This window comes from Toxorhynchites rutilus, chromosome 1 (genome assembly GCF_029784135.1).
Source record: "Toxorhynchites rutilus septentrionalis strain SRP chromosome 1, ASM2978413v1, whole genome shotgun sequence".
NCBI lineage: Eukaryota > Metazoa > Arthropoda > Insecta > Diptera > Culicidae > Toxorhynchites > Toxorhynchites rutilus.
The window spans coordinates 194,968,569-194,986,996 of NC_073744.1; the positions used below are offsets into that span (position 1 = coordinate 194,968,569).

The window sequence follows — 18,428 nt, forward strand, 5'->3', positions numbered from 1 at the left end:
TATCTGTTCTTCCATTGTTCAGCAGACCGGACAGCGGATATTGATCATTGTTGGGGATATTTATATGGATGAGTCGATCTTTGTTCCACCGTGGATCGATCTCCATAGCTGATGATGGTTGCGTGGACGTAATTATTCTATAACAACACAAAGATGGTCAATTGAGGGCCCTGAGTTTGAACTCACGATCGATCGACCAAGTGGCTACGAAGACCCCCTATCATTTTATTGTCGTCAATCAAAATTGTAGACCAATACATTCTTAATTCACTTAAAACTACTTACTTAAAAATAAAAAAAAAATGTAAAGAGAGCTGGCTGGATAATTTATCCGTTTAATTCAAAAGACGATTTTAACAACAATTTTTTTTTTATTTTATTTATTTATTTTTTTCGTCAAACCAGCGTAGACTAATTATGCTGCCCAAATATTAGAGTGAAATTTAACTATATCTTATTCTATTCAAATAGTCTTTGAGCATGGTTACATGGTTACATCAATTATTTCACTGTGTTTCGTTACAGAGGCTCATCATACGATTAATAGGACTATATATGGCACAATTCGTTCTTCGGTAATCTATGTTGAAAATGTTAGGGTTAGGGGTGCGTAAAAATTTAGGTTTCCTAATATTTCTTCTGAGTCCACTCGTTGTGATATGAAGTCAATAATAAATGAGGGGCTTAGAATGAAAGGGGTGTAAGTGATTTGGTCGATTTCTCTGCATCGACTCTCTCTTTTGGTCATAACTTAGCTGCAAACTCATTCCCAGCTGTATTTAACAATGTGGAAGATAGGTCAGAACCTCATCTATCGGATTCTATAGCAAACTCAAATTGGAACGTTTTTTGCAGTAGAGTTATTAACTAAAGAAAAAGTTGATGAAGAGAAATCGATCAAGTCACTTACACCCCCTTGCATTCTAAGCCCTTCAAATAGAATCATGGCAGAGTTCCGACGTTCTTTTAAGCTTTTCATATTGATTAGCATGCAACGTGCCTCATATGGAGGGAGATGGTATGAAGACCAGTCTAGTTTACGAAGTGCAAATAACAGAAATTGTTTTTTGTACAGATTCAATTCTGTCTTCGTGTGAAGTTATGTAGGGGGGACCATACAATACTAAAGTATTCGAGAATTGATCTGACGTATTTTGTATACAATGTTTTTATTGTTTACGGATCGTGGAAATTGTTTACCACCCCCAGCCCACCATGGTCGGTTGTAGGTGCCAGTCCTGGAGGCTCTCGTCGCTCTTTCCGCCGCACTCGGAGTCGCATTTTCTTGTTAAACAGCTCGAACTAGGACTCGTCCGACCGAATAACGCGCTTCCAGAACTTCAGCGGCTTGTTGACATGGTTTCCCGCAAACTGAAGTCGATTTTTTGTTGGCGTTGCGACCACCGGTTGCTTTTTGGTGGAGTAGCTCTTAAGGTCCCGCTCCACCAAGCGTCGTCAAATGGTGCGGTTGTAACGGTCCATATCCAATCTTTTTCAATCGCCCGAATGATCGTTCGTGGGTTTTTCTTCGCTTCCCGGATGACTCGCGTATCCGTTCTTGCATCAGTCTTACCATTCGGCCTTCTTCCTGGTCGATCGGCCACCCTGTCGAGCATGTGATGTTCGAAGAAGGAATGCGGATTGTATGGTTACCGCATTTATCATACTCACAAGCAGAGTTGCCTACTCCAATTATCAGAAATCAGGATTATTGAAAATAGTAATCAGAGAAAAATCAGGATAGCTTATACTGAGTTGTCCGGAGAGTTCATGTCGATTTTTGGGAAAATAAAAGCATCATTTTTACAGACGCACTTACAAATATTCAATTTTATTCAACATTCTTATTATTTATATCTTTCGCCATCTTTCACGTAGCTTAAAGATTCTGTCCTCCTAGAACATGTTTGTTTACTTGTATTTTTTATGCTGGTCAAGAAGTCGCAGTTTTTGCCATTGAGAAAACTCTCCAGGGATCTTTTGATCGTTTGTATATTTTTCCCAAAAAGCTACAATATTACTGCTGTAGTTTGTTGAGAAATCAATATTCTTAATTTCATTGAATCCATACTCATCAAATGGTAATAAATAGGCTATCGTATCAGCAGTAGATGAATTGTTGAATGATTTTAAATTTTGATATTATTTGATTCGATTATAGTTATACAGGGTCTTTCAGATTAAATGCTCACGCAACAAATTTTAATAACTTCTACAAAAGTGAACCGATTTATATTTTTAAAAAACGAAAATAAAGCTTATTTTAGGACATTTTCGATGTGACCACCCCTTTTTTCGATAACGCGTTCTAAACGGTTGGAAATCCGAGTTATTAAAAATAAAAAAAGAAGTAATTGAAAATCCGAGCTATTTCTTCTTTAAGTTCCAAGTTCCTTTAAGCTCCAAATGTTGTGGCTTATTAACATAGCAACGGTCCTTTACGTGCCCGCAGAGGAAGTAATCGACGACGAGAGATGCCAAAAATTTTACCATAAAAGGACAAAGTTCATTAAGGCTTCGGTTGCTCGAGTAATACGATTTCACTAAAAACACAAGTCCTTGTAAATTGTACATCTTGACTGAACGAGTAGCCGAATATTATCGTCCCGAAATGGGGAATGCAGTGTTACCATCGACGGAGCGAAACAAATTTTTATAAGGAGCTATTCGATTTTTTTGCGTGAGCGTTTAATCTGAAAGACTCTGTATTTACCATAGTTTCACTATTAAAGTTAATTCTGCTTTGAATCTGGCGGGCAAATGTTACAAACGTTTTTATTATTATTATTATTTTTAAATTTGTCAAATATTCTCAAAAATATCTGTGCATAGTGAACCTTTACTTTACTCTGGAAAAGCTTATTCGATCGATTTGCAACGATCATACATACAGTAAATCCTGTTTTTGTGCGCGATTTTCTAAATTTTTTTTTGTGCAGCCCTTTTCCCCCGCACAAACACAGGTTTGGCTGTATTGGTCAATAAATTTGGTACAGCTTCACATCAGCAGAATTTTATTTAATGTAAGCATTCTACTTGTGCGAACCGGAGAGCCATTATGACACTTCTCATTTTTCTCATGTTTTTAAAGTATATATATATTTGTTAAAGTAAGAAATACAAGAATCAGAAGGAATAAGGATCATTTCTAAAAAATCAGGCAAAATTTAGTGTTTGTCAGAAGATCAGGGAATGTGCCAAAAAGTGTGGGAAAGCCTGCTCACAAGTCATGTACCGTTATACTCCAATATCCCAATCAGTGTCTATTTTCGTTTACTTGACACAAAGTACATTGAGTTACGATTTAGTGTGATCCGTAGGATAAGTGGAACACTACTTGTTGAATCTCTTGTCGAAACTCAAATATGTCAGAACTATACTTGAATATGACAAGTATGGGTACAGAAAAAAAAACCATTTCTAGCTTCATCAACAAATTATTAATTAACCATTTGGATGCCAGTGACACTGCCACCGACCACAACCGCAATTTAGCCGTAAACAAATCTTGCGTAACCAACACCACTTGCCGGTGCTCCAAAGAAAATCTTAACGCGCATTGACTCGGCGTATATTATATACAAAACATTAACATTGACACAAATTAACAAAGAAGTCGAACGAATGTTCCGTTTGATTATGCGCAAATTGGCATGCGTAGCGAATCTGTTCCGTGCATTGCCTCCTTGCGCACCCACCGAGAGACGGTTGCACGGGGCGTCCGTCGCCTTTTGACGTAGGACTACGTCTAACCGGAAGATATAGGGGGTGAAATGGAAATCTAGGCACTGAACAAGTAGGAAAAAATGCATGATTTGGAACGCTTATAACTCGAGCATTTCTCAATAGATCGCAATGGTTTTGGCATCAATTGATAGGAAATATATCTACGCATCTATCATAATGAATAACATTTCATTTTTCTTGAGATAAATAATTGAATAATTGTGAAATATCAAGCATTGTCCAAATGCACTATGTGCCCATTTTTGATTGGTCCATTTTGTGCTCCTCAAATCGTACCGACCAAAACGGGCAACCAGAGCAGCAGCGAAATAGAATGAAGCACCATTGGAAAGGAAAAAGAAAAAAATGAACGAAACATTGGTCGCTGTTACACATGCGTAATTCTCGAGCCAGCCAGTCAGCTTAAAAATCCCGGCTCCGCTGCCGTAACGATCATTCTCATTCAAACCGTACACCACATCGGTTCGCATCGAAACACTTCAACAAACCAACCCAAGCAGCCATGTCTGGACATGGCAAAGGAGGAAAAGTGAAGGGAAAGGCAAAATCCCGCTCGAACCGTGTTGATCTGGAGTTCCCCGCAAGGGTAGCTAGGCCGAGCGCGTTAGTACCAGTGCACCAGTCCACCTAGCCGGCGTTATATAGTTTCGGCCGTCGAAGTGATCGAGTTGGCTGGTAAAGCTGCTCACGACGATAAGAAAACCCGCATTCAGAACAGAACACATTCGGTTCGGTGGACATCAAGACAACAACAGGCAGTTGCAGCGAGTGGCAAACGCAATCGCAAAACGGCAGCTGGAAGCAGACGAAAAAAGTTTGTTCTTTATACAATCTGCTTTGGTGGCAAATCCAGAATAAGGCGGCATCGAGGGCGTTCGAAATGGTTTTTTTTCAAAACCACGAGTACAAAGTTTTCTAAATTGGAACCATTCCATAAAACAAGGCGCTTATCAGGGCAATTAAACCTTTCAAAAAAGAGTTTACGAAACACAGTTCAATGGTTTCTAAAATAATATCCAAAATAATAATAAAACACAAATTGATTTTTTCATAATTTGTTTGCTTATTTATGGTTGGGGACTTTCCCGATTATTCAATATTCATTAATTTTTAAATTGTTTCTAGATTGAAAGTACAGTAATTTACATTTAGCTCGACATTCAGCTAATTGGACGGACCTGTAATGCGACATATTTAGTTGGACATTTTTGTAAACATAAAGTTCGAGGTCCAAATTATGACCCCACATCGAAAGTCGACACTGTACCACTGTCATCGTAAATGTTCAATTACAGGTTAAAATCGCCTCCAATGCGACACTGAGTGGTGTTTCGGCACGTCGCATTAAATGTAATTTACTGTACAACATGTCACAAGCTGGATGGGAATAAATTTTCCAACTGTGAAAGCTGTGGCGAGTGGCAAACGCAATCGCAAAACGGAAGCAGGTAGAAGAAGGAAAAAGTTTGTTTATACAGACTGCTTTGGTGGCAAAACCAGCCACCGTAAAACACGGCGCTTTTCAGGGCCATTAAACCTTCCAAAGAAGAGTTATTGAAAGTTTTTCACAATACCAATGCATTCTAAAGAGACATAATATGACATATAATATAAACTGATTTATTTTGTTTATCTTGTTCTTGAACTTATTGGTGGTTGGGGTCTTTTAAATTGATCATTCAGTTTTCACAAACCCATGCATGGTTTCCGAATTAAAAATGGCTTCAAATTACAACACATTGTATGCAGGATGGCATTAACGAATTTTCTCGGTAGCAAGAACTGCTTTCTTTGGTTGATAACTGATGTTGAAAAATGAATGACGTTACATCTGCATTGTATAGAAAAATAACTAAGGAGCAACATGAGCTATGTATTTCCTTATTCTTCTTTCTTTGTTTTTAAGAGGCTTTGAACTTTGCAGTTCATTCGCCTCTATGTATTTCCTGCTGCTCTGTTCTTATTTTAAAGGGCTTTAATCCGAAGGTCATTCGTCCATGTATTTACTGTTGGTTTTTCAGAACGCTTATAGCTCGTTTATTTCTCGACAGATCGTAGAGTTCGTCTCCAAAACCTCAGTTCTTTTTCATTTTTATTTACGGAAACTACAAATCTTACAATTCATTCGTCTCCGAAACACGGAAACAGTTTAAGGTACGGTAATGTGCTCAATAGTGAAATATATGATAGTGAATGAGCTGATGACCACCTATGCATCCCCTATCACAGCCATCATTTTGATTGTACGATATGTGCATACGTCGAAAGATGCCCGGCGTTGAACATTTAATAAGTACAAAGCCTTCGGAAAAAAATCAAGAATTAACTATAAGACAGCGAGAAAAAATTGAGAAAGTTTGTAAAAAAAAAAAACGCAAAAACACAACACCAAAGGTTCTTTTCAGAACCCCCAACATGTTCATGAAGAGTAAACAGTAGACTAATCCATTTTTCAGGTAGATAGGTAGGTATTCACGTAGCAGAAGAAAATAAAACAATATATTTAAAATATATATTTAGCAAAAGCTGTCTCCTTTGTATAGTCCTACGTCACTCCGGTTATGTCCCCGACATTACCCACCCGTCTTTTTCTTTCCCATAGAGTTAATGAGAGACATGTGTCATTCAGTTAAATGGAAAATTGTCGTCAATGAAGGGAACCTGTAAGATCTGGAATCACAATTTTTATTAGCGCTGATTAATTGTCACAATGTGTTAGTTCCATCGTTTTTTTTTCGTAATGCCGGCTACAATCATAAAACTAAATTATAATTGGCTAGTCGTTAATTGCTTGTCTACGATTGTGTCTCTCTGCGCTCACATTCGTCCCGACCTTACTAGTGACCCCTTCAATCAGACCATGGTGTGAGCCGAACATTGATAATCGCTCAAGCTGTAGGCTGTATGACAAGATATGAGCTTTTTAGAATTAAGTACCGAATTGACACATTTTGTAACTGAAAAATTGTTTCTCATTCTGTGATTTACAGATCGGTCAAAGAGTGACCAGAGTGAATGGTCCAAGAGAAAGCTGGTAAATAAGCCCATCGCAAGATGAAGTTCGCAGAGCATCTTTCCGCCCATATTACCCCGGAATGGCGGAAGCAGTATATCAACTACGAGGTAAGCAACCTGCTCACTATGTACTATTTTTGGTAATTTTCAGCACTCCACGTGCTATCATCTCAATTGTTTATTAACTGAAACTCTCCGTATCGTACGAAGGTCGTCTCGTTGGGTAGCTTATTCGAAGCCTGCTAACTAGAAACTGTCGCCATTCTCACTGTGTGCTCACTGCTAAATTATGCCAGATAAAAGGGGTAATTGGAATTAAACTTCAAGAAGGGTGTTTTATCTCTTGTTTCTTTCATTCCCCCCTCGCAGACCAACACCGGCCAGCTCGATGTGGAGAGGTGGAGGAAAAATCTCGAATAAATAACACTTTATGATACGCTAGGGCGGTGTGATTGCAATCGAGAGAATGTGGCGCTCAGTTTCACTTTGGGTGCGAACTGCAACTTAGTTATGACGCTCGTGCACGTGTTCCGTGTCTGTTGAAAATACAATGTTTCCGTGATTTGGTGTGGATGCATTTATTTTGTATTACTCCCACTTATTTGCTATTAGGTGTTTACAAATTCGGTGCTTGATGCTCATGATGTACTTAAATCGAATCGGCCGTAAGTTGCAATATCAATGACGTCAAGTTGCCATTTGGGTTATTCATTATCGCGTGACATCGAAGAAACAACCAACTTAGAAAACAGGAATTCCAAATGGAATATAACGAATTTTTGTATAGTTCTGGTTTACAAGCTCGGTCGAATCCCAAAAACTTATAACCAATTTAAAGAAACCAGTCAGGCAACCTGTTTGATCGTTCGAACTATAAAAATTACCAAAATAATATAGAAGATAAGTTATTGAAACATTTGTTTTATAAAGGAAGGTACTGTAGAAACAAGTTTGAATCTGCTCCAAGAGATAAAATACACTGAATATCAATCCTTGTAATTTATTTTGAAAGGATTATTACATACAAGCAGCGTCGGAAAAAAACATTGTCACTAATCTAGGAGATGAGACCGGCACCCCTATGTTTTTTGAACACTGCAAATGTTAGTATTTATTATTTTAGACGTTCTAAATCAATTCCAACCCACCGTGATTCGGCAAATGTTAGAATATTAATAAAAACAAACGCTAGTGCCGATGAGGTGCAACCGGATGTAATTTTTCGGTAGTGAAATTTAAGCTTTTATTCTTGAACGAGGTTTAAAATCCTTTTTCGTTATTCTCCAGTTTGTCCCCTGGATTGTTAACTATCACTGGGATTCGAGTTGAGTTAAGTTAAAGCAATGAATTAATAATAATAATAATTTGAGTGGGGTAAGCCCGGAATGATTTACCGTTTTGTTGAAGGTTGTTGGGATATATTTTCCATCTATGCCTCGCAGCTCCCAAGGAAATCGAATTGTGAGAGTGGGTCCCAGGAGAACCTAACTCTTGCAAAAGAGGCTATCTTTGGTGAAGTTAAACGTGCTTCCAAGACTTTGGAATCCCCAGGTCTACATTACACGATCACGTTTTGTGAAAGGTGGTAAGCTCGAAACTAAGACCTAGTAATTGTGGGGTGTTTTGAAATGCCGCATGATAGATATGCCTAACATTAAATTCCTTTCTTTTCCATGTACCTAGCTCACCGGAGCTTGTTCCGACCATATCTCCGGAATCAGTTGCGCGATTCGAACCATATTCGATAGCGACATCTGGAATTAGAATAGATCCCATCTGGCGGTTGCCACATTAAAACTGGTTCAGCTAGTGTCAAGTATATTTATTGACAAATTGAGGGTGCCGGTGTTACCCCTATGGGGCACCGGTTTCACCCGCACTGGTTGGTGAACTCTGTTTTCATGTCAGCTTTGAAAATTGACTATTACTTGCAAAATTGCCGTTTAAAATCATTGATAATTCTTATATCTCATGGAAAATAATCTAGACAATGATTCTGTGGGGTAAACATAACACTAAGTGCTCTTAGATCTCACAATACAATACTATCCCCTATGGCCTTACCAATTATCATATGAGAATGGTAAGGTAAGGTTCATACTATGTGTTTATGTAATCAAACAACATCAATTAAATAGCCTGACTCATTTTTTAAAATGATTTGACTTATACTCAAACTCACTACCAGGAACGTCATTATAATCGTTTGTAATGAATTTCAATTTGTTGCTTTTGACATTCAAAGTATAAAGAACAGGCAAGTTTTAAACCTCACTCAATAAAATGTAGTTATCGAACATATGGGAATGTAATATTTTCTTCTCTTTCTCGATAAATTGTTCTAGAGATAAAGCTTGACTTTGATGAATAGTAATCGTCATCTTACATAGTCTTGTTCTCAGCTCGGTCCTGCTTGCTTGAATAATGAGAAGTATTTAGTAAGAACCCCTTTTTTCTGCGATACTGTTGAATAACAATACTGTGTGGCACGCAGTAACCCTGTGTGTCGATTTAATAGAAATGTTAACCTAATTCAAGTCGACATACATATTACACCATCGATTATAGTCTGCCATGCTTTACCATGGTAGTCATGGAATGTCATGACTCGGTCTCTTTTCTCTTTGGATCGTCGTGCGGGTAAGATGCGTTATAGCACTGGAGGATTTCCTTCATAGCGAGAATCTTTTTTTTAATAGTCAAAGTTTGTTTATTCACGAGTTTTTTTCATACAATAATAATTTCAGCTTTTTTAAAAATAAAACATTATTCATTTACGATTAAATACAAATTTAACGCATCCACATCAACGTTATTGTCACCCTTATTCACAAAATTAATACAGGGTGGGCCATTTAAAGTGGAAGGATTTGTTTTTGCAATAGCAAAGTAAAGAAGTGGAATTTTAAATTTTTTTTTTGAAATTCATTTATTTTGGTCCAAGGAGATTTGTTCTAACTACTTTTTGATTATGATATCTCGTAAATGACCGCCTCTGGCCTTGACCGCAAAATGTGCCCTTTTTTCGGCATTTTCCATCACTTTGCCCAATGTTTCGGCCGATATGGCAGCAATTTCTTGTCGGATATTGTCTTTCAGCGCAGCCAGGGTCCTTGGTTTACCAGTGTATACCTTGGATTTTAAATACCCCCATAAAAAAAAGTCAGGAGGCGTCAAATCAGGTGATCTCGGTGGCCAGTCATAATCGCCGTTTTTCGATATTAATCTTCCGGAGAACATTTCGCGCAATAATTTGGTCGTGGCAGCCGCTGTATGGCATGTAGCGCCGTCCTGTTGGAACCAGTAATTGTCCAATTCATTTTCACGAACAAATGGCAATAAAAAATCGGTTATCATTGTCCGATAACGCTCCCCATTTACGGTTACCGTTGCTCCATTTTGTTTCAAAGAAGTACGGGCCGATGACTTTATCGGCATAAATGCCACACCACACAGTAACTTTTTGGTCGTAAAGAGGTTGCGTTTCGATGAATTGAGGGTTTTCAGTAGCATAAAACCGACAATTTTGTTTATTCACTCCTCCATTCAAGTTGAAATGCGCCTCATCAGACATTATGATTTTTTGCCAAAAGCCACAATTGAGAAGTTATGTTGAATGTACAGCTGAACAATTTCAGCACGTTGTTTAGGTGTGTATTGTTCCATGGTTAAAATTGTACTGAAATGACGCTTCCAACGCGGTATGACATTTGTTAATCTGACATCTCTGTCATAAGTTATGGGGTTGCCAGATGCTTCCACTTTAAATGGCCCACCCTGTATAATTTATTGTTGTTTTTAGGAACATTTTACGTCTGTTGTGTTCAATATTTTTTAAACACAAATACCTTCTATAATTCATAACAAATCCAAATTTATCCACCCCAGGATCTGTATAATCTGAGCATTTTTAACACAAACAAATTTCTAGTAATTCCCATCTGGGATTCTGAATTTAACTCCTTTTATCCTTTCAATTTTCTTAATTATTTAAACAGGAACTGGTTAGCAGCGTTGGTCAGAAATATAATCTTCACATAAAGCACCTGATGGATTTCTAGGAATTTACCAAAAGCAGAAAATAACGCAGATTTTCTTCAGGCGGATATCAAAACTATGTAGAAAGAACTAGAGAAGAGTTTTAAAACAATATCTTGTAAAATGTTTGCAATGATAAACTCATTTGTTCCTGGTTTTAAACTTACTATAATTTTTTGAATATTCTATTACGTATTATTCGTTATAGTTATAACTATCGTGTTTATTCGATACTTGTCTAACAATTCCGGATTTTTGAATTACAAAATCCATCCCCACAATGTTACAAAATTAAACTTACTCCATTTCGCGTAACTAATTTTTACCTTCGAAAACACAATCACGGAGAGCAACTACGAAGTGTACAGTCTACCCAAGCTCAAGCAACATGACAGTGTCGTGATATTCATAATAACACCGAGTTCATCCAAGTTATCACGATAGATGATCACACACACGGTGATCCCAGTAATAAAGTTATATACACTTCACTTTGTTTTCGCCGTGAAGTGGCGTGGTTACTCTTTGAAGAAGCACACAAACCGCACTAAACAATGCATTAGATGATGATGATGATGGTCCCGCCTCCTTCCCCTACAGAGATTTGAGCAAGACGAGTTATCTAAAAGATTATTCAGTTATTTTTTCAGCATTGAAATCAGTTAGGCAAACAAAAAAACAACGAACTGATTTTATTTACAGATATAAGTTCAAAAACTGCAATGTCATGTCTGTCACAGAGCCGATACGGTCCCGACGAGGCCCTTGCAGACGAGTGGTCCACCAGAGCACAAGCCCAACCGCTAGCCTTGTATTGGATTGACAATGAATATCCTCATCCAGAGAAATCGAGAAAAATTTCTAGACCGGCACTTAGAAAATTTTCAATTTGATATCCTTTATATCCGTGTTACGCGCGCGACGCTCAAACTTATGCAGACTATTTTTATTTTTTTTAACTAATATAATATAAAAACAACAAAATAAAAATAAAAATAGTCCATCATCTCCAGGATCATGACGGATATAATAGAGAGGACATAAATACAAATTAAAAAAAAAGAAAATTAAAAAAATTAAGTAGTTTGCATAATATAATCCGTTCAAAAAAAAAAAACTTCGTCAGGTTAATTGAAAATATTAAAAACAAACTGCAAAACAAATCCCGTTCGTATAAAACTTCGTCAGTAACAATCTTCGTCATAAAATATGTCAATAAAATATCGGTCGGCTGTTAATGAAACACAGCTTTCACGTGTGAAATACAGTGCCTCTTAAATTCTGTAAGTGTTGTTGCACGTTTAAAATGTCTTGGCTTCGAGTTGAACACATTTATACCTTTGAAATACAACGAATTTTGTGAAGCACATGTCAAGAAATTGGGTGTTCTCAATTCATTCACGTTTCTTGTGTTATAACTGTGAAAGTCACTTCCTCTTTCAACTCGATCACACAAATATCGAGGCAGCAAACCTTTAACTACTTTGAAAATGAACACCATAGTTAAATAAACAATCCTTTGCTTCACGGATAACCATTGCAGAGCGTCCAACATTAAAGATGAGGAAGTGAATCTGTTACATTTTAGTATGAAGCGAATTATTTTATTTTGCAAACGCTTTAATCTCGATATTTGTGTTTCATTGGCCAGAAATAAAATGGAAGAGCAAAAGTCTAAATGAGAAGAGATTGTTGGGGTTTCACAGTGTTTACCGGTATCGAAGGGATTTCTTTTCCGTGTTAAACGGCGATCAAGTTCCAGAATGGGTGTAACTTGGGGATTTAGAGGATTATTCGGGATTGTAAAAAGTAAGCCGACGCGGTCGAGTTCTCTATTTCAACTGGCTTTATTCTGTCCTCAATACTAACTCCATTGGCAAATTTGGACAAATTAGGGATGCTCAAAAAGAATCTTCAAAATTCTATAATCGCTTCAACATTCCCGACCACTTTGGAATAACTGATATTCCAAGAAAATACTAACATGTTTTATTTTTTAAGATTGGTTGTAGCTGCATTGTACATATTAATTCAGTTAAGTTCGGTACGCTATCAATATTCACAGCCTCCGTGACTTCATACTAATATTGACCTGAAGTAAATGAAGGTTGTTTAGCTGTTGATTGGTGATGGTAAAAGTGCTATTTTTGCTGTAGGTCGCACGACATTCTCCGCCGAAGAGGTTCTCAGAGTCACGACTCGGACGATCCCATCCTTGCCAGGGTGTACCTTTACAATTTTTCCGAGTGGCCATTGAGCTGGTGGTAGGCAATCATCTTTTATGATAACGACTTGCCCAGGTTGAAGAACAATAGGTGCCTTGTTGGTTTTGACTGCCCGAGTCTGTAGTTGTTGGAGATACTGTTGGAGGGTACCAACGGGACCAAATTCGCTGTAGGTGCTTCTGGGTCTGCTGCCAGTGGTCAAGGCGATTTTCTGGAATATTTTCGAGGAACGCTTCTGGAATAGCTTGAAGGTTGGAGCCTACCAGGAAATGTCCGGGCGTTAATGCTTCTAGGTCCGACGGATCTGATGATAAAACTGTCAGTGGCCTCGAATTTAGGCACATTTCAATCTGTGCAAGCAGAGTTAGCATGTTCTCATAAGTGATGCTAACCTTTCCGATTTCCTTCAGCATATGTGTTTTGGCTGATTTGACGGCGGCTTCCCAAAGGCCGCCAAAATGCGGTGCGCGAGGAGGTATAAACTTCCAGCGTATTTCATTATTAGCACACCAATTAAACAATTCGTTTCGGTCAGCTTGATTAAGTTTCAGCATTTTGTATACACGATTAAGTGCATTTGATGCACCTTTGAAGACTGTAGCATTATCAGAATTGATCTCTGTCACCTTTCCTCGGCGTGCCACGAAGCGACGTAGTGCAGCCAAGAACGCAGATGTTGAGAGATCACTTACTAGTTCAATGTGAACTGCACGTGTTGAAAAACACACAAAAATCGCCACGTACACCTTTGTTGGACCTCGTTTGCGAATTGGCGATTTTATAAAAAATGGACCGCAGTAGTCCACGCCACAAATTGAAAAAGGACGCGTGGGAGTAACACGTGATGTTGGCAAGTCAGCAATGCTCTGTTGTATCAGGATTGGCTTGTTACGAAAGCATACATGACACTGGTGGTAAATGCGTCTCACGAGATTTCTTCCGCCAATTATCCAGTATTTTTGACGTAAACTAGATAGCATCAGTTGTGGACCTGCATGCAACAACATTTTGTGGAAATATGATACTAATAGTATGGCCAATGGATGCTTCGCAGACAATACTATAGGGTGTTTGATAGAATCAGATATGTCTGCATTGTTCAAACGGCCTCCAACACGGATGATTCCATAAAAATCGAGGTACGGTGTTAACCATTTCAAAACACTGGACTTAGGAACGAATTCTCCATTGACAAGACTTTCTTGTTCACGGAGGAAATTTTCACGTTGTGCTATGCGACAAAGAATTCGATCAGCTATTTGCAGCTCTGAAGACATAAGTGGTTCTATTTAAGTTCTGTACAATAATCTGTGTACGCAGATGAGTGTATATTTCAGGAGTGGTGCGGTGGGAAGTGGTGCGAGCTCGTAATATTTCAATGTATCGTATCCAATACGCAATCGCTCGTCGAAGCCGTGGGTAACTGGAGAACCGCGTGAAAATTCGTTCGCTTAAATCAATTTCAGTCGTTGACATGGCTACTAATGAAACCTTTTTTCCTTCTTTGATTGTTTCTGCTAAATCTTCTGCTGGTAATGCCCCGATAGGCCATAATTCCGCTGGTTGGGAAAGCCATGGTGGTCCATTCCACCATCTTGTACGATTAATAATTTCATTTGGGTTTAATCCTCTAGAGATGTCGTCGGCCGGGTTTTCAATACCTACTATGTGTCTCCAATCGTTGATATTTGTAGCAGCTTGAATTTTTGAAACACGGTTAGCTATAAAGGTTTTCCATCGGCTGGGTGGTGGTCGAAGCCATTGTAGCACCGTTGTAGAGTCGGACCAAAAATAAACAGGTGGGGATATTTTCACTGCATTCATCACCTTCTCATAAAGATGTGTGGATAGTAAAGCTGCGCATAATTCCAGCCTGGCAATTGTATGGCTTGATGAAATAGGAGAAACTCGAGACTTTGATACTAGCAGCTTTACGGAAATCTGGGTTGTCGATTTAGCTCGGACATAACAGCATGTGCCGTAGGCCTTCTCGGATGCATCAGCAAAAAAATGGAATTCAATGCTTACTGCATCGAAAAGTGACACGAAACGTGGTACTCTAACTTGACTCAGTAGATCAATCATTGTATGGAATTGCTTCCATTCGATTTGTAGTTTGGTTGGTAGAGGATCATCCCATGTTTGATCTCTAGTTGTTTTAAGCGACCATATACGCTGCATAAACAATTTAGCTCTCAACACTACCGGCCCGATGAGGCCCATAGGATCAAATATCTGTGCTACATAGGATAACACCTTGCGTTTGGTTAGAATGGCAGTGGCAGCTGCACCTTGAAATGAAAATAGTCCGTTTTGGGTTCCTACGCGAGACCCAGTGTGCTGACAGATTGATCATCGTGTAAATTATATAATTCTTGTATTGCTAAATCTTCGGGTGGAATATTTTGCATCACCTCCACTGAATTTGATGCCCACTTCTTCAATTGGAACCCTGCAGATTCCAGAGTCGTTGAAATGTCGTTCATCAACTGGATGCTGGACTGGACATCTCTAGCTCCAGTTAGTAGATCGTCCACATAAAAGTCTTCCGCGATGGATTGATTCGCTTCTCTTGCTGCTTCTTGTAGTGTTTTAATGGCTAGGTAGGGGGCGGACGCTGTCCCGTATGTCACCGTCTGGAGTTCGTAAGTAGCGATTGGATTGGATGGATTCGAACGCCAGTGTACTCGCTGGAAGGGTTGGTCTTCTGGATGCACTAAAATTTGCCTAAACATTTTTTGTATATCCGCAACCAAAGCTATAGGATGCATGCGAAACCGCATCACAATGGACAATAGATCTTGTTGAAGGGCTGGACCGACCATGAGAGCATCGTTTAGAGAGTACCCAGACATCGTCTTGCATGATGCGTCGAAGACCACCCTTGTCTTTGTGGTACTGCTGGATAATTTAAATACAGGATGGTGAGGCAGATAGCAATGATTTCCAGCGTAATCGACAGGTTCAATTATTTGCTTCATATGACCGAGGGTTTCGTATTCCTCCATGAATTGGACATAATCTATCTTCAGCTTGACATCTCGTTCCATTCGACGTTCGAGGCTAAGGAATCGACGTTCAGCTACGGATCTGGATTCACCGAGGATTATCTCGGGGTTGACCTTTCTTGGAAGACGCACTACCTATCGGCCAGAGGAATCACGTGTAGTAGTATTGGCGTAAAACTCTTCACAATATTTTTCCGCGGTAGAATAATTTGAGTCTGTTGGGATGGCTTCCAATTCCCAAAATTTTTGGAGAACATTCTCCAGACGCTCGTCCATTGTGGAGACATGATAACATGTTTGGAAAACAGATGGAAATTTTGATGTGGGTCCACATATAGTCCAGCCAAATGGCGTCTCCACTGCCTGTGGCAAGTCTTGCCCTAGATGATTTTTATTACCGGTGTGTAACTCCCAGTATGCTTCACCGCCGATAATGATATCTACTCTGCCTGGTACATTGAATTTAGGATCAGCGAATTCTATCGCTGATCCTAAATTCCGCCTAGTTGCCACGATGAAGTTTGAACGGGAACAGTGGGTAAATCTGCAGTTGGCTCCTGTATTATCAGGAACTCCAGTTTAGTACAAAAACGATTTATTCTCGATCGAACAGTTGCGGTTAAAGTGCGTTTCAATTTCTTCAGCGACTGTCCTATTCCAGCGATGCTTACATCAACTTTAGTTTGTGGGTTCGTGAGACGGTTAGCAAGATTGCGAGAAATGAAGTTCGACATTGAGCCTGAGTTTAACAGTGCCCTCGCTTGGAATACATTGCCGTGATCATCAACGATTTCTAAAGCGACGGTTTCTAATAATATTGTGTTTGTACTCGATTGGACTGACATGCTGATTTTTGATGTTGACGGTTCTTGATATCCCACATTCGACAATGAGTATATATTTGGATCTTCTCTTGAGTCTGATGATACAGCTGGAGTGACAGAATTTATCACAACCTTTGTTGATTCATGCAGCATTGTGTGATGTCGATCTCGACAAATGCGGCATGTGAACTTCGATTCGCAATTCCTGGCATTATGGCCGGTTCGAAAACAGTTCCAGCATAACCTTTTTTGGGTAACCAGCTCTCTTCGCTGTGTAATCGACATTTTCGAAAACGTTGGACACAGAAACAAGAAGTGTCTTTCGGAACATACGACGCAAGATGGAATATTATATTTCCCGGACGTGGATGCGTTGGCAGCGAATTTGGATGGGAAAAATCTACTGCCGGCCACTTTTGCCTGAACCGGTTGTGATCGGTGAACAAGATCTGATGCGACGGTTTTCAGAATGCGAATTCGTTGATATAAAAACTCTATTAATTCTTCATACTTAACGTCTTCTTGTGAGCTTGTTTTTTCTTCCCAGGCACGTAAACTTGTTGGATCGAGTTTGTAAGATAAGATGTTCACGAGGGGAGTATCCCAGCAATCGACCGACTCATCGAGTTTGGCTAAGGCTTTCACATATCGTTGAAACTCATCGATGAGTTCATGTAATTCTTGAGCATTTTCTTTCTTCAATGGGATTAAATCATAGAGCGAACGAAACAGTTGTTTTTTCAGGAATCTGCGGTTATCATAGCGCTTTAATAACGCGTCCCAGACGGAGAGGTAATTCTCGCCTTCGATATCAATGCTTTCGAATGGTTTACGCGCTTCACCTTCAAGTGATAGAAGAAGATATTGAAGTTTGGCAATTGGTGGAATATCACTATTAGAATGCACCATCGATGAATACGTGTCACGAAACGACAACCATTTCGAAAATTCTCCATCGAACTTAGGCAGATTGATTTTGGGTAACCTCAAATGAAAAATTGATGATGACGTGTGGGTATTGTTGTTCACAGATGTATCGAGATTACTTTGGTTTGCATTTACGGCCTGTTTTGCCAAAAGGAAACCTTTCGCTACACAATAACGCGCTTCGAATTCAGCACGCTCTTCAAGGTGTGTGTCAAACAGCTCTGGATCATCTAGCCTTTCAATTTTCCCTTGGACTTCTAGGAATTCGTTGTATGCTCTGTTCAGTGACTCTAATCGAACGGGTAACTGGTATTCGTCGCGTACATGATCATAATGTACCATAAAACTTTCTACGGAATCGCGATGGACGTATAGCGCTCTTCGGTTCATAACTAACTGCGCTAATTCCTTCTCTACTTTTTTATCCGTCATTTTGCACTAACTCTCACGTATTTCGTTGTTTTCCAATGCGAATGGATTCAAGGATTCTTCCAGAAGAACACGTAGATGCAATTCGTTTTCACAAATAAACTTGATAGTCGTCGGATCAATTCAGGACTCACAAAGGAATGTAATGGCGTCACTTTGTTCACGGCTTGGATTGCCGATTTTACGTATAGGATACGATTTCACTCGCAATTTCT

The 18,428-nt window shown here is 39.1% G+C and overlaps 1 protein-coding gene across 3 annotated transcripts in view; it reads left to right on the forward strand.

Moving 5' to 3' along the window:
- LOC129777750 (xenotropic and polytropic retrovirus receptor 1) overlaps positions 1-18,428 on the forward strand; it is a 73,937-nt gene that overhangs the window by 30,614 nt on the left and 24,895 nt on the right. For all 3 annotated transcript variants that reach the window (XM_055784419.1, XM_055784255.1, XM_055784336.1), the window contains exon 2: positions 6,738-6,870. In XM_055784419.1, the coding sequence (XP_055640394.1) occupies positions 6,802-6,870 (69 nt within the window). In that variant the 5' untranslated portion in view covers positions 6,738-6,801. The remainder of the gene's footprint in view (positions 1-6,737; positions 6,871-18,428) is intronic.